Raw genomic sequence first — 15,773 nt, 5'->3', positions numbered from 1 at the left:
CTCTTTCACGAGTTGGTCAGTCGTTTTAGAGAAACACTCAAATATAGATATACCTTCCTTGACAAATAAAAGAATTTAGAAGAGAATCATATATATTGAAGTTATTTTACAATTATAAAAACCATAATCCCAATAGGTTTTAAACTTTTTATATTGAATAAAATTGTTCTACTCGTTAATATCCAGCAGGTCATTAAATTTTGGTGGTAGTAAACCATACTCGTTATATTTATCAGTTTCATCTATAATTGTTCCTAAAAAATTTTGTATAATCTTTACATAATCATTATTAATTTTTAAGGTACCGATATCTAACCGTTTTAGTGCCATGCGTTTTTCAAAGTTTGTGTCGAATATGACATGCAGCGCAATTGCACTTTCTTCATTTGACTACGAGTAATAGTTACTATACTCCGTTCAAGAGACAAGATACCAAATGCAACTACACGTGATGAGTGCGTAATCAGATCATGGCCAACTTCACGGTACCCAAACCCACTGAATATATGGACGTATTTTTTGAAATAGTGAGACTATGAATTCTGAACATTCTTTCAAGAGCCCACAATAACTGAGCAAGTATCATTCTTGAAGCTCGAAAAAATAGACCAATAGCTGCAGACCACTTAACTGCTCATGCAGACTAATATAAATATTGTTAGCTCGTCTCTTTGGAGGGAATATAGGCAAAGTAATAGTTACTTTAATAAAAGTAAATGAAGTAAAACTTCTTGTTTATGCACATGATTTAGGTTTAATTGAGAAAAAAAACAGTAATTAAAAGAGTTAATTATCATATGATTGACATGGAATTGAGCCATAAACTACATAGCATGGCACGTTTTAGCGTAGCAGTTCAACACCGCGATCACGTTGCATGGTACTAAAACAATTAAGTGTTCATTTATAATTTCTGAGCCATTCTATTGTTATCAGTGCATACATTTTCTTTATTTTCATTTTCATTAATATCTGTTCGTAATAAATTATCTATTTTCTCATTTGTAATTATTTCTGTAGCTTTTAATTTAAAATCTTAAATCTCTACACTATTACGTTTATAATGTGTTTCTATTACCATTGTGTTAGTTACATTTTGTCCATTATTTACTGTTATCTCATTATCGTCAATTTTGTTTACTTCAATTAAAGTTTCATTCATTATACTTGTATTACTTTTATCTTTGTTATTTTTTGTAATGATTAGATTATTATCAATCAAAAAATTTTGAGAAATATTATCTTTCTTAAGATTTTGTATATGTTTTATGTTTATATATTCTAGATCCTTGATTTCTTTATTGATTTCAATAATTTCTTCTTCTGAATCATAAAACTTATAAAATATTTCTGCTTCTTCCTCTTTTTCTTTTAAGACTTCATTGTTTAGTAAAGAAATTACAAAATATTTTATATATTCCATTAAAATATTCAACATTATTCAACATTGATATACTGCAATTATAAAAATACTTACCCAACAATAGCGAAAGATATTTTTTAGTTAGCTGCCATTATAGGTGCTTTTGGAAGAACTATTATTACTTTTCTTCTGCTTAAAAATTCTTGCAATGTCTGCTGCTTAAATTTGTGATATGAAACTGAAATCTCTATTCTTCATACCAAATGTAGAGTTTCACATTGTATCTGTCTCATAGTTTCTTTTTTAACAACTTTTAATGAAACCTAAAATATAATATTATTTTTATTAAATCTAAATCTAAATGCATCTAATTCAGCCCAAAACTATTATCAAAGTAAAATAAAGTTTTGTATTATAATTTAATCAATTAAATTTTGTTATCAAAAAGTTTCATAGTAATATTTTTATTACTTAAATGTTTTTTAGATCTATTATCATGTTCTGTTTTAGTTATATCTTCTAAATCACTATCTATTATCTGTGATAGTTTATCAAAGATATTATTTTTACATTCATCACTTCTTTAATCATTCTCCTTTTTATTAGAGTCATCATTGTTTACTTTTACAACTTTGTTAGATATACTGTCAGTATCATGATCAAAGTAATTAATTTTATCTATATATTTATTATTCTTCTGATCAATTTCTTTACTACTTTTTTTAAACTTTGATTACATATATCATTTATGTCATTATCAGTGTATTTTTTTAATTCAAAAGACTTATTTTCCTCTACACTAGCTTCTAATTTTTTGTCAGGCTTTAATTTCTTAAATTCATATTGTATATTACACTTACTGTTGTCTATGTTATTTGCATTACTTAAATCATAATTCCCATTCATCTTGACTATTAATTCCTTATTCCTTTGTTAAAACTTTACATTTGTATGATCCTTTATTAATTTTCATTGATTATTATTATTAGATATTATTAGATATCGTGCTTGCCAAAAATTATTTGATTAAAAATATAATGAATTGTTAATACTTACAATTAGTTGAAGACGAAGAAAACTTATAGATAATACACCTAATCACAATAAATTGTTAATTTATTTACTTTACTTTGATCAATAACTTTAGCGCGAAATTGGTACAACCATAAACGAAGTTTAAAATAGATATAACATTCACAAATCTATTGTAGTGACCTCTGTTTATGAACGACGGCCAGTTAAAGACTTATTTCTTTAAATAGCATTGGAGAATAAAATGGAGTGTGTATGTTAGCCAAAAATTCTACTTTCATGCATTATTATCGGCAATTAGCGACTTCTCTTATAATATATACTTACATATAATTAGATATATTTTATTTTTAGACATTTATCTCCTTCCATATTCTATTCTTTTTTATTCTTACGTTGTCGTTATTGGGACCGGTCATTTACTGATGGGAAAATGAGTAAAATTCCGAAAGTTTCAGTTGTCAATCAAATCAAAATTTAATAGTGGCAGCAAACTTTTTAATTTTAGCTTCGGATATTTATTACTTTTGAAATATGATAAACCTATCATTGCACTGATTTTAATGATTTTTAAATAAGTTGTAAATTACATTTTAAGCAATTTTTTCCAATAATTATGTAGATTTAAATACACGTCACAAATTTCAATGACTTTTTAATAAATTACAAAAATCAACATTTTAAATAACTTTTTTTATATATGTGTTAGCCCTACTCTTTTCGAAATATTCGCAAAAAATTTTTGCTACTATACCATTGAATACTGTCTAGGTCTGTATGAAAGGATCATTTTTTGCATTTTATTAATAAAAATTTGACTTCAAAATTTGAAAATAGAAATTTTATGTATTCACTAAATATATTATATAAATAATATACTATGTATATATATTAAAAAAGGTTATTCAGAAATATTTTTGTATAAATACATGAAGTATAGAAATTTAATTTGGAGAATAGCTGATGGAAATAACTTAAAAAGCAAAGTTTTGATAATTAATTTTATATAACTTTGTATATACAAAAAGAAATGTAACTTTCCTTTAATCATATTGCATGATTATTGACTAATTTATATTATAAGTGAGTCCCTACTTCTATCGTTATTTTTAATTTTTAGTTTACTAAGTTTTGTTATAACTAATGCTGCTGATATAATAATTATGTTCTTAATTTTCTTTTATATGAACAGAAAGGCATAAAACCGCAAATAATATAGTAAACAATATATTATTAATAATATAAGTAGCTAAATATTTCGATTCTGTTCATAGTATTTTTTAGTGTACAAAAAGTTAATTTTTTTCATACATTCATGTATTTAGGAAATGACGAAACTATTTATAATTGCAATTAAAGCAATAAAATGTAGAAATTTTGAATTTTAAATAGTTAAGACAATATTTTTATATTATTGAATATTATTATATTTTATAACGATTTTTCCTTTCTTGTCTTTCTTAATTTCTTTTGTAGACATTTACTATGAATCATTCTCATAATTATTTTGTTTACATTTATTATTTATAACTTATTGTTAATTTAAAATTTTTCAAAACTACTTCTCTTCAAGATTAACGGTAGGAAAATAAAAATATTTTATAATAAATTTAAATTACGTAATTTTTTTTCAAAAAATTCTTACATTATAAATCTTTAACATAGTAAACTGTTCACCATAGTGATATAAGTTACAATTTAAAAAATTTGAGTTGAATTGTGTATTGAAATATAAATTGAATTTTCTATAATAATTTTTCTATAACAATACGATATTGCAAAGAATAACATAAACTGACTCATGTCAAATAGCTTACCACATACTTTCATATATATTTTGATTATTATTGTTAAATGTAAAACAAATAATAACTAATTTTGAATAATTGAACATGAATTATACTTTTTGATTTCTTGTATTTCTAAAAATATAATTAAAAGTGATGTATGATATTTTATTTGGTTCTTGTGTATATAAGATATAATTAGTAATATAATTTTTAAAATATAATTATTATAAATTGTAATTTGCATTTCTTAAATCTAGATAGTTATGTTAATTTAAAATATGCTATTTGTATAGATAATGGTAATTCTTTAATAGCCTTTTACCTTATAGTGAATTTTATAAAAGCAATATAGTCATTTTAATTAACAGATATGTGAAATCGAATTAAGAACAAATAAAGAAATTAATGAAGTATATCTTCATCATGTGAATGAAATTAAAATCTATAGTAACATAAAAATACACCTATTAATATTAACTAATATTTTTTTTAATATGTTGTCTTTCTCTCTAAATCTTCTAAATTCTGTGTTACAAGCTATAGCTACATTTTGATCAAAAGTATCGAAACATATAGTATCTTTTTCTGCAATTCTTCCTCCATGTAAAAATGCAGATACATTTTGTCATTGCCACATTTTTCATGTTTGAGGAATAAATTGTTTGCATTTTTCTTGAAAGAAAAATTCTTTTATATTAAAGTTTTTGATTTCTCCCTTTAAGAATTATAAATATTTCTTTAAAAAGAAAAAAGAAAATTGTAATTTATCTTTAACTCTTTGAAAGTTTGCACGAGTACTACTTGACAGAGTGACCCAAATTACTGTTCCATCAATATGTTCTGGTTGCAACTCAAAAGTAAAATTATCAATTTTATTCACAAATATTTTATAAATACATTTGCAACATTTATCTTCGGTTTGTAAAATTGTAATTTTTCTTCTATGATGTCAGAATCTTTAATTTGTATATTTTTCAGATCAACAGATGATTTTGTAGCATGAGTAACTATATTTGTTAAACCAGTTCTGTACCAAAGTAATTTGTAATCTTTTTCGTATGTTAAACATCGTGGTATCAAGCTTGATTTGTTTAAGAGTTTATAAAAGTGATTGTCTGCATCTGCATAATATCTACCATAGACTGGCATTAAACCTAGATTTATGACAATGAAAACATTAGCTAAATCTATGTAAAGATATACTTTTGCACTTCTTTTATTAACCCATCAAATCGATTCATTTGTTTTTGTGATTCATCTATTTCGTTTACAGATATTTTCATTTTCAGTTTATTCAAAATAAGTCAAGATATTTCTCTGTATAAAATCATCACTGTACATTAAGAGAAAAATATTACGTTAATTCGGACATAATATTTGTGTCAAAATAGTTTTAGCTTTGTTGATATTATCTGTGTTTTGAATCGGGTTAGGTTAATAGCACCAAATTTTCAAATAACTTTTAAATTCTATATTTTTTATATGTTACATAGTATATTTTGAGGCATTTTATTTACATATTGCTTCCTTATATATATACAGAAAATTATTAACGTTATTACGGCTTTTATTTTCAATAAAAATTATCAAAATCATTAACACCAACATAACAAACATGAACTTTTAATTCAGGCATAGACGAAATACTGAATAGATCATTCGTTATGTGTATGCCTAATTTCTAAAGTTACCATTCTTACCATTTCCATACCAGAGCGCAACTTTACCAATAGATTATCAGAACTGATAACCGAATACGGTGAGAATTACAATAAATTCAAATAAAGCATTCTGTTTTTACAATAAAAATAAATTTTGATTTATAAAAAATGATTATATAGTTTGTAATATAATAAATCATTGCTAAATTCTGACAAATTGAATAATAATGTTTGCAAATAGGATTAAAATAATTGAAAAATATAAATTGAGAAATTTATATTGTATATATTAAAAATAATTTTCCGACAATTTTAGAGAATTAAAATGTGTTTTTATTTTTAATATTTCTTATTATGTCTATTCTTTACTTAAGTGCTATGAAATTTCAATGTTTTCATTATTCAGAATATAACTTATTGTATCCTCCCTAGAACCGAACGTTCGAGGTGAGGTGAGGGATTGGTTTATTTCTTTATCCCTAGCGTCCCTTGACTCGCGGATACTCGTGTCATCCGGTCACTACTTGGGTTAACCTTACAATGATTAATAAATCACCTCGGAGCCGATGGGCATAATGGCCCATAATTTGTTTAAATATCCATTACCACCGAAAAAACGTGGACGCTAATACATACTCCCAACATTATTCACAACCAATAGGTTGTGAACCACTCTGTCTTCACATCAACCAACCAGAACAGATACGAATTTATAAAACCAACTAGACAGGAGTCGAACGGGAATTTCTACTCCTGAAATCCAAAATAGTAAAGACAAATCCACTAGTATCAAACTCAGAACAGTCGCACATCAAAACTCTTTAGTTCAACTCTAACCAGGTGTAGCACAATTGCTTTAAAGTAGGCCGCATCTCTTCAACATTGTTGGGACACATACTTACAATTGTATTATATATATTTTCTTCCTAAATTATTCTTGTGTAATATATAGGATGCGAGATTCTAAAGAATATTCATTTTTAATATACTTAAGGGATTCACAGTAACGACCGCAGCTTTAATATATGACTAACTGTAACCTTGAATAAAGATTTTTAATTACATTGTGCAATGAAAGATATATTTCATACATACATGCATACATACATACATATGCATATGTATTAGGGTAGCCCTTAGGCTGCAGTTACTCGATTTAATATTCGGACATCGTAGTACTTGCAGAATTATGGCTCTATATATTTATTTGAAATAATTGTGTCGATGTTTGAAATACACATTATATTTTACGAATATATCAAACTAATTATTTTATATTTGATTATTTTATACATACTGAATTATAGCTGAAATTGTACCAAATTTTAATGACGAAAAAATACTCGGACAAGTAATATTACATAAGATTCTTTTCTGTATATACAAGTATATTTAAAGAAAATTGCAATAATTTTAATATTTTGTCGTATATTCTCTTTGCTCCGTAACATGCTTTAAACATGTTGGAATGTTTGAAATGATTTTAGTTAAATAATTTTTAGTGATACGACCCCACTCTTCTTTTAACCGTAACCATTCTTATTTTGTCCTTATTGGGGTCGTCTGAATATTGCGATTTAATAAGTCCCATAAATTCTCTATCGAATTTAAGTCTGGTGATCGTGGTGGAGGGTGTAGCATTTATGGGCAATTGTACAGTAGACAACAATCTTCAATCTTCAATCTTCAACAATCCACGACTTATGTTTGGAATCGTTATCTTGATAAAATTTGAAACTGTCTTGTATACCCATATTCGTTGCATATGTTATTAAATTTTGTTTCAGTACGTCTAGGTACTTGTTTTTATCCAAAATTCTATCAATGAAAACTAACTCTCCAATTCCGACATTTGAAATACAACTCCGTACCATTCGAATTCCATCACCGTGTTTCATCGCCGATTTCAGCTTACGCCATGCCAAGTTTTGCTTGCTCGTATCAGAAACATAAAATTAACTCTCACCCACAAATATCACATCACTCCACCATGATTAAGCTTTGGAAATAAATTCTTTGGCAAACGTTAAACATTTGTTGCGATTGATTTTGTTTATGTGTGGCTTTCTTTGCGCCTCTCTACCATTGTACCCCGCTTCTGTTAAAGCATTGTCAACTGTATCCACGTGTACTTTCTTCCCAGTTTCTTGATACAATTATGCATTTAAAGTAGGAGCACTCAATACTGGATTAATTTTTATTTTTCGAATAATTTGTCGTTTATCGTCAGCATTAAGAACACGCGGTCGTCCTTTTTGCAGAATAGATACAATTCGATCTTCATCTTTATAACGTTTTATAATGCCTGCAACAGTACTCTTACTTAAGTTTAATAATTTCTCAATTTCCCGATATGATTGCCCTTCTTGTCGGCGATATATCACAGGCTGTCGGACGTCAGACGTAGTATTTTTATTTTTCTTACCCATTTTCACAAATACGTATAGCAACGATGACATATCTCAGGAAACGGTATGAACTGTGGCACGTACTTGATGTTTACAAAGAATTCAGAGGAATCTAAAATTCAGAGGATTCTATGCGAATAAAAAGTGAGATATATCAGGTGTTTGAATATAACACACACGCACGCGCGCGCGCGCGCACGCACGCACGCACGCACGCACGCACGCACACACACACACACACACACACACATCACATTCATTTTAGGATTCATCTTTCCACCTGACCTTAACCTAAACGTCTAATCGATAGGCTCGTCTCTCGCACCGATGATTGTTTAGTCTATCTATCGTACGTTTCGATAATCGTTTCAAGTGTTCCTGCTTCTACCCGAGAGTAGGATTGAATTTTAAGATTTGGATACTGTTTCGAATTCTACTAATAGCTTTCCCAGAGCAATGTATCCATTGTGTCCACTCTGCCACAGTTGCAGTACACTAGAGAGAAACACTCTAGAAAGCAACTGGCAACAGTTTTACTCAAGTGGACACGTAGCTTGAGCTATAGAGAACATTTTGTTCTTTCATGTTTTATTTGTGCTGTCCCCCTTCCCCCGCCGCCAAACTTTTACATTTATCGAGTAACTGATGTGGTTTTAAAATTTTTATGATTCCACATTAATTTTAATATAATTATTTGCTACTATTTCAGAAACAGTAGTAGGTTTTTTTTAAATAAAAGTATAATTTCTTGGATATATAATAATTACATTTATTCATAATTTTCAAAAATCCATACAAAATTTTTTAGTTTATTAAAAATACAACCATGGAAGAGTCACAACGTACATCTTTTATTTACAAAATTTTATTATTTGCTGTTATCTTATAATAATATAAGTAACTATTCATTGGAATTGTAAATATTTGTACATTAAAAAGCAAACTAGCATTAAAACTTAAAACTTAAAAAAACTTAATATAAATATAACCCATTATAAATTAATTCGTTATACATTTATTATACATTTGTTGTTCTATGTCAACCTTTTATGGTAGATTTACTTGAATCGGAATAACATCGTCGGTATACTTAAAAAATATTTGTAATATGTTCTGTTTATTTTCTTCATCTTTTGTTATGAGTTATCATATTCCATTATCAGCTCCACACTACGTACCACGATATCATTGATCGTTTTGACGCTGCTTTATATGTTTCGTCAGTTTTCCAAGTTGGTGGATCATTTTGTAAAAAATTGCTACTTATATTAAATTTAATAAAAAAATTGCGACTTTCAGCGAAAATAAAATTGTCTACACCAATGTTAACACAATTTCTTAGATCTTTTAGGACAGGTTTTTTTTATCGAAGATTTCTACTTGCTTATTACTAAAATTTTTCAACATACGTTTTCTTGTATCGAGAGAAGCATCTGCATGAAGGAAAGGTAATGCTGCACATGCTAGATTGAAATACCATAAATGTCCACAAAATTTACGTACACTTACACTTTTTACTACCTGACTTACGCTTTCGTCAATTTCTTTATATTTGTAAATATTTTACGAAAATTACAAATCTCGATGAGGAACTTTTGCAGCAGTTGGTGCATTAAGCCATGCTTCGCTATAATCGATATAAAAGTTCGCTATAAATATACATAAATCCTTAATTGTTATAATTTCTTCGTTACTTACTGGAAATTCTTACTGGAAATAAATATACTTTTAATACATAAATGGCTTTAGCCATCTATCCAAGCTAAAATAAATAACAGAACAATGATATAATAACGAGTAACTGATAGCTAAACACCAAGAAGTATTAACTGACAAGGGGTAACTCGGATTACAGAACTGTAAGCGATCTTACAATTAGAATAGACAGCATAAACAGTCAGGCGACAGCGTCTCCGACTGTTTACGCCTAAAACACTTGAACCTATCGATGGAGTGACGATCGGTCGAGGGGTGTTGAATCTTCTCAGGCCGAAGGACCATGAGTAAAATAAAAACCTTTGATGAAGAAAGTCTTCAGGACCACTAGCCCTATCTCCTTATCCTTCCGCTACAGAACTAACAAATAATAACAAATAACTTCTAACTAATAGCAAATGCTAAAAAGAATTAACTTTCAAGGAAAGAAGAGTAACTCATAATTGTAATATCGAATAAATTATAAACCATCGCTAAGAACAATTAACTGACACGGTATGTCGAATAAATACAATAATAACTTAGTACCCACAAATCATAACAAATCGTAATCAGAAATTACAAGTAAGAACGAATAACCGATAGTTGAGCAGTAAGGATTAGTAACAGGTAAGGATCACCTTGCAATTACTAATTCGGAATTCGGTACACTGAACTTAAACTGCCGAACTGGACATCGAGATATATTAAAGAATGCCACACATGTGGTAATTACTAAATATTAATCGAATACCAGCAACTATCAACCAGCAACTGATGACAAATAACCAAGATGAGAAACTCGGAAATCTGAATTCGGATGTTAAAATTCAAGATAGAGAATTATGGAATCAAAAATATTAGACTAACGTGTAAATTGCAGTAATTTATGGCTAATACATATGAACAAATGCAAGTCCACCAATACTTGAAATCGATTTTTCAATTCAAAGCTCAGAACACAGAACTCTGAAGGCAGTTCTTAGTACTCGGATCTGAAATCACCATACCGTGTAAGGGGCTGGAGAGGAGATGGCTGTGCTAATAATTCTTATTCTCGGTGGCTAATCGCACTTTTACTCTCTTAGATCAAACTGTCACATGAAACTATTTACATGAAATTGATCTCCGTCGCTTCTTAGCTTGCCCTGTCTAACGGTGAGCCTCCTTTATCTATTCGCGGATCGGTTATCATGTTTGTTTGAGATTCCAGTTGTCATAGTTGCTTACTTTTCACTCCCGTTAATAAAACCGCTGTTTTATCGGTAACCGGAATACGCTTACTCTTATAACTGGAAACCGAGTACTGTGTGTGTCGCAAGAATCAAGCGATGGCGGCTATATAGTGGTGAAACACAGAGTAAGTGTCACTGTTGAAATATTTGGTGAAAAAGACTTTATTTTATAAAATGGGCAATTTTATTATTAATACTGTGAGCAACTTTCACCGCTGCCCATTGTCTTCCGGCAGAAGAAAGCCCTTCGTTGGATTTCTAGGAAGACATCGCCCAGGTTCAAACAACAAATACAGATGGGGATGTTTAGACGCCAAGCTGAGACGTCTGGACCGGAGTTGAACCGAAGAGGCTACCGAAACGTGAAGACGAGGCTGCGAAGAGGGGACACGCCCTATAATGCGGGGGATGCGTTTTTGACTCATTCGCCTACAAGCATAAAACGGAATAAATCATTTACCTATCAGCTAAACGCCTTTTCATTAAAATCCCCTACAATATTTACATAGTTGCTTAACATAAACATATACTATATGTATAATAAACGGAAAACTTTGGTAAAAATCAAATATCTATAAAAGTTAAAAATTTAAACTTTTGCTGTCGTGTAGTATTCACGATGTTGAAAATAAGATATATCTTAACGTATTTAGAAAAAACAATCTCATAGGAGAAATAGATATGTCTTTGAACTATGCGTCGAAGAGGTTCCGGGAACGCGTCAAGTGTTTATTTCACACGTTAGATAAGAATTAGGGGACCAGGACGAGCTGCAATCGTATACTCTTTTTCTTCACTCTAGTTTTGACTCTCTCTACGCGACAATCAGAATACTTGAGATATATCTTTCTTAGGAGAGAATAAAGATAATTATAAAATACAGATAGTTATTTATTTTTACCAATAATCCCAATAATAACATACTTAAAAACACAATTATTCGGCAACATCGCCAATTTAGATTAGATTTGAATTAGGTATATTTAAAATTCAATAGCCCCGATATACAATGTATTGGTCGGTAGACATCAATGATTAGTATAATTAGATTATATTATACTTATTGATTGTGCATGTGTGTATCGGAATACATATTACGGAAGCACGCGTGCAGGTAGGAATCGATTGCTGCCAATAGTTTTTTGCAAATATCTCGGAAGCTAAAGCTTGATTGATAAAGGATCAAATTATTTAAGATACTGCTCTTTATAACATATTTAAATATTATTAGAACTAGAGACCATTTAGTTCGTCGATATGTTTGCGAAACAAAATGTATGTATATGAAATAAAATTCGTCACAGTCGTAATAGAAACTATTGCAATTGATTTAAAATCATTATCAAGACACGATAGAAAGTTTATACCGCTAAAAGTGTCCGTAAAAGTGTAAAAATTAGTTATGATTTTCTTTTTTCTGCAATTATGAATCAAAACTTTTCACTTTTTTATGATTTTATTACACTTACCTGCAAATATTGTATATCAATTAAAAGAAGTCTGAAAGGGTCCTTCTTTGTCTGGTTACTTCATTAGTCTTTTCCGCATTATCGACTGAGCAAATAATTTGGTGACTCGCTGTATTTACATTGGATTCTAGAAAGGAGATACATCAAGGATAGGAAGAAAGAAGGGGAAAGAGATTGTAGAAGGAATACACATAGGTCAATCCAACATTCTAAACACAATGTTTTCACTTTCACGTTACCAGCATCGTTGTGGAAAAGTACTTACTAACACCAGTGGTAGCAGATTAATGGCGGTAATTTTTGCGAAGAAATATTTTTGATTTTACTTGTTATCGATCAGAATGATCCTCTTTTACCGGATTTGCAAAGTTATTTTGCAATACACATTGGTTATTATATGTATTCAACCTGAAATATTTGTAAGTACTTATGTAAATGTTAGGTTTTCTTAAATCTGCAGTAATTGAAGCTGTGTTTCCTTATATAACAATTGTATTTGATATGCAATATCAAATCTTAATCAAAATATGGCAATTTTCAATTTTTTAGTAACAATTTGTTAAAATGTTTGAAATATGAAAAAGTAAAAAATTGAATTTTTTGAGAAATATTAAATACAAAAATATTTTAACATTTGTCAACATAAACAAGATATAAATTAAGTTGTTGAAGTAAATTAATATATTTAAATGTTCCAAATGTTAATTAAAAATTTGTATTATTTTTATGTATAGCTGAATTCATTATGATAATAACTTTCGATAATAAACATCATTTAAACATCAATTATAAGAGAATAATATTGTAATATTATTAATAAAACATGGATACATTTTCCTTAGTTTTCATAAGTGAATGGAAAATTAAATTATCACTTAATTAATTATGCAGAAAAATATTTCAAAGAATATTTTATTAATTGGTGTATTTTGTCATTATGTTATCATGAAATAAATATGTACATTATACAGTATTTTCATAAATTGTATAAACTTTTCTTGATACTAAATGGTCTTAAACTATTGCAAAATGTTTGAAATAGTTTTTGTTAGTTTGTTTTAATTATGAGGTTTGTTGGTTCATAATTATAATTTATTGCATACATTAGGAAAATGTATAAATATAATTTATACTGAATTTTTAGTTTTAATCTGCTATATTAGAATTTTATTTGCATCTAAAGGCAAAACAACTGTAGTTGCTTATCATTTTCTATTTTTATGTGTGTCCAAGAAACTAATAGTGTCGATAAATAGATGCTTAATAGCAGTAGAATAATCTAATAACAATATACAACAGAGAAGTATTTAGGTAAACAAAATAAAACTTGAAAAGTAGATATATATAAGTATACAACTTCTAGGTTCCATATTATTACAGAATATTAATTTAGTATTGATCAACATAGTAGATAAGGTATATTCATAACTTGAGTTTATAACAAACATTGGTCATTGATAAAATGAACTGCATTTATTATTTTAAAAATAAATTTCATTATTTTTAAAATAAGTATTTCACACAATTTAATATATGTAAGTAATGCAAAAAGTTTGATTTTATAATTATTTATTATTGAAAAATATACTAGCTTTACAAAAATAAAAAATATGGTCAAATTAAATTGTGTAAAGTATTTCTTAGGTATTACAGTAATATTTTATAATCATGTATTTTAGTAACATTTTATAGATTTGATATTTATATTTTTCAGAATATAAATGCTATGAAAGTAAATTTCTCATGCATAAACCGAACTGCTGGTTTTTATGCCGATACCAGTGCCAATTGTAAGATATATCATACATGTGACGAATTTGGAAATAAATTCACCTACCAGTGTCCAGAAGAAACTGCTTTTCGACAAGATGCTTTAATCTGTGACCACGCTCATCTTGTTTATTGCAAAGAAAATACATCCTCTAGTACAAAAGAATACATTAGAGAAGAAAAGAATAATAACTCTTTGTGTACAAAAGAATCGTTGAATAAGTATCATACAACACAATCGACAAATCCAGATAATAAAGTAGGGTATAGATTTGTCTTAAATCCAAGACAACTTCTTAAAAATCTTAATGAGACAGAAAGAATTGAAACGAAAATAATAAATTCGTTTTCTCCATTCAGTTATATTAATTCTTCGGCAAATATTTCTATTAATTGTTCTATAAATACTAATACACAGTATACACCTATAGTAGACCATCATGATGAGAAAGGGTTGCAAGAAAATGAAAGCTTTCCTATCCAGAATCAAAGTTTTTATTATAAGGATAGACTTAATGAAAAACCAAGGATGAACCAAAAAGGTTATTTACATCAAAAAATAAATGATGTTTTATATAACTACCTAAAGGTACCTTTGAATACAGTCACTAGAAATGTTCAAATTCAAGAACATAACATAAAAGATGATCAACCTACAAAGAATCCCACTGATTTTTTAAAGTTATCTTCTATAAATTATAGAAATTATCCATATTTAGAAACTTTAAAATCTATACAAAAGAATACAAAAATTCCTTCTACTACAATTGGTATTGGAACAACAAATATTGCATTAGCTACTACAGAATTACCAGTGTATGCTTTAACATTATCTCTAAAACCTTTAGTACCAAGTGAACTAGAATATGACCCGTATTATCCGAAATTTTCAACAACAACAGAATCTTATTACACTCCTCCATATGACATTAAAGAATGGTCTTATATTGGAAATTCTACTCAAACAGTGTGGCCAACTACTCATTTTGAACTTCCATTGGTTTTACCAGACTTAAATTCTTTGGATGATATTGTTGATCGTAGAAAACTACTTTACATTCCTCGAATTAAATTCAATTAATGTAAATACTATCTTGGTAAATATAGCCAAATGTATTGGTTCCACAATTCTATTATTTGATTCAATTGAAAATTACAATTATATAAATACATAATCTACCATACCCTTGTCACTTTAGTATAACTAAAGAGTTTTAAGTTTTACAAATAATTTTATTTTTATTTGCACTAACGAATTTTTCAAAAATTATTATTTATTAAAGTAAACAAATTCTTTTTTTATGTTAAAGATCTTTACAGTGTATGTTATCCATATATTATACGAACATA

The 15,773-nt window shown here is 28.2% G+C and overlaps 1 protein-coding gene and 1 pseudogene across 1 annotated transcript; one reads left to right on the top strand and one right to left on the bottom strand.

Annotated features, from left to right (window-relative positions):
• Positions 1-4,432: 4,432 nt before the first annotated feature.
• Positions 4,433-5,516, bottom strand: LOC108550014 (uncharacterized; annotated as a pseudogene).
• A 7,478-nt stretch (positions 5,517-12,994) lies between these two features.
• Positions 12,995-15,504, top strand: LOC108550022 (uncharacterized). The gene is made up of 2 exons (XM_017903614.1): positions 12,995-13,072; positions 14,368-15,504. Exons 1-2 carry the CDS (start codon positions 12,995-12,997, stop codon positions 15,502-15,504), a joined length of 1,215 nt encoding a protein of 404 aa, XP_017759103.1.
• The last annotated feature ends 269 nt before the right edge of the window (positions 15,505-15,773 follow it).

This window comes from Eufriesea mexicana, unplaced genomic scaffold (assembly GCF_001483705.2).
Source record: "Eufriesea mexicana isolate 0111107269 unplaced genomic scaffold, ASM148370v2 scaffold2438, whole genome shotgun sequence".
Taxonomy (NCBI): domain Eukaryota; kingdom Metazoa; phylum Arthropoda; class Insecta; order Hymenoptera; family Apidae; genus Eufriesea; species Eufriesea mexicana.
Note: the sequence above shows the minus strand (reverse complement) of the source record. Positions and strands in the feature narration are given on the sequence as shown.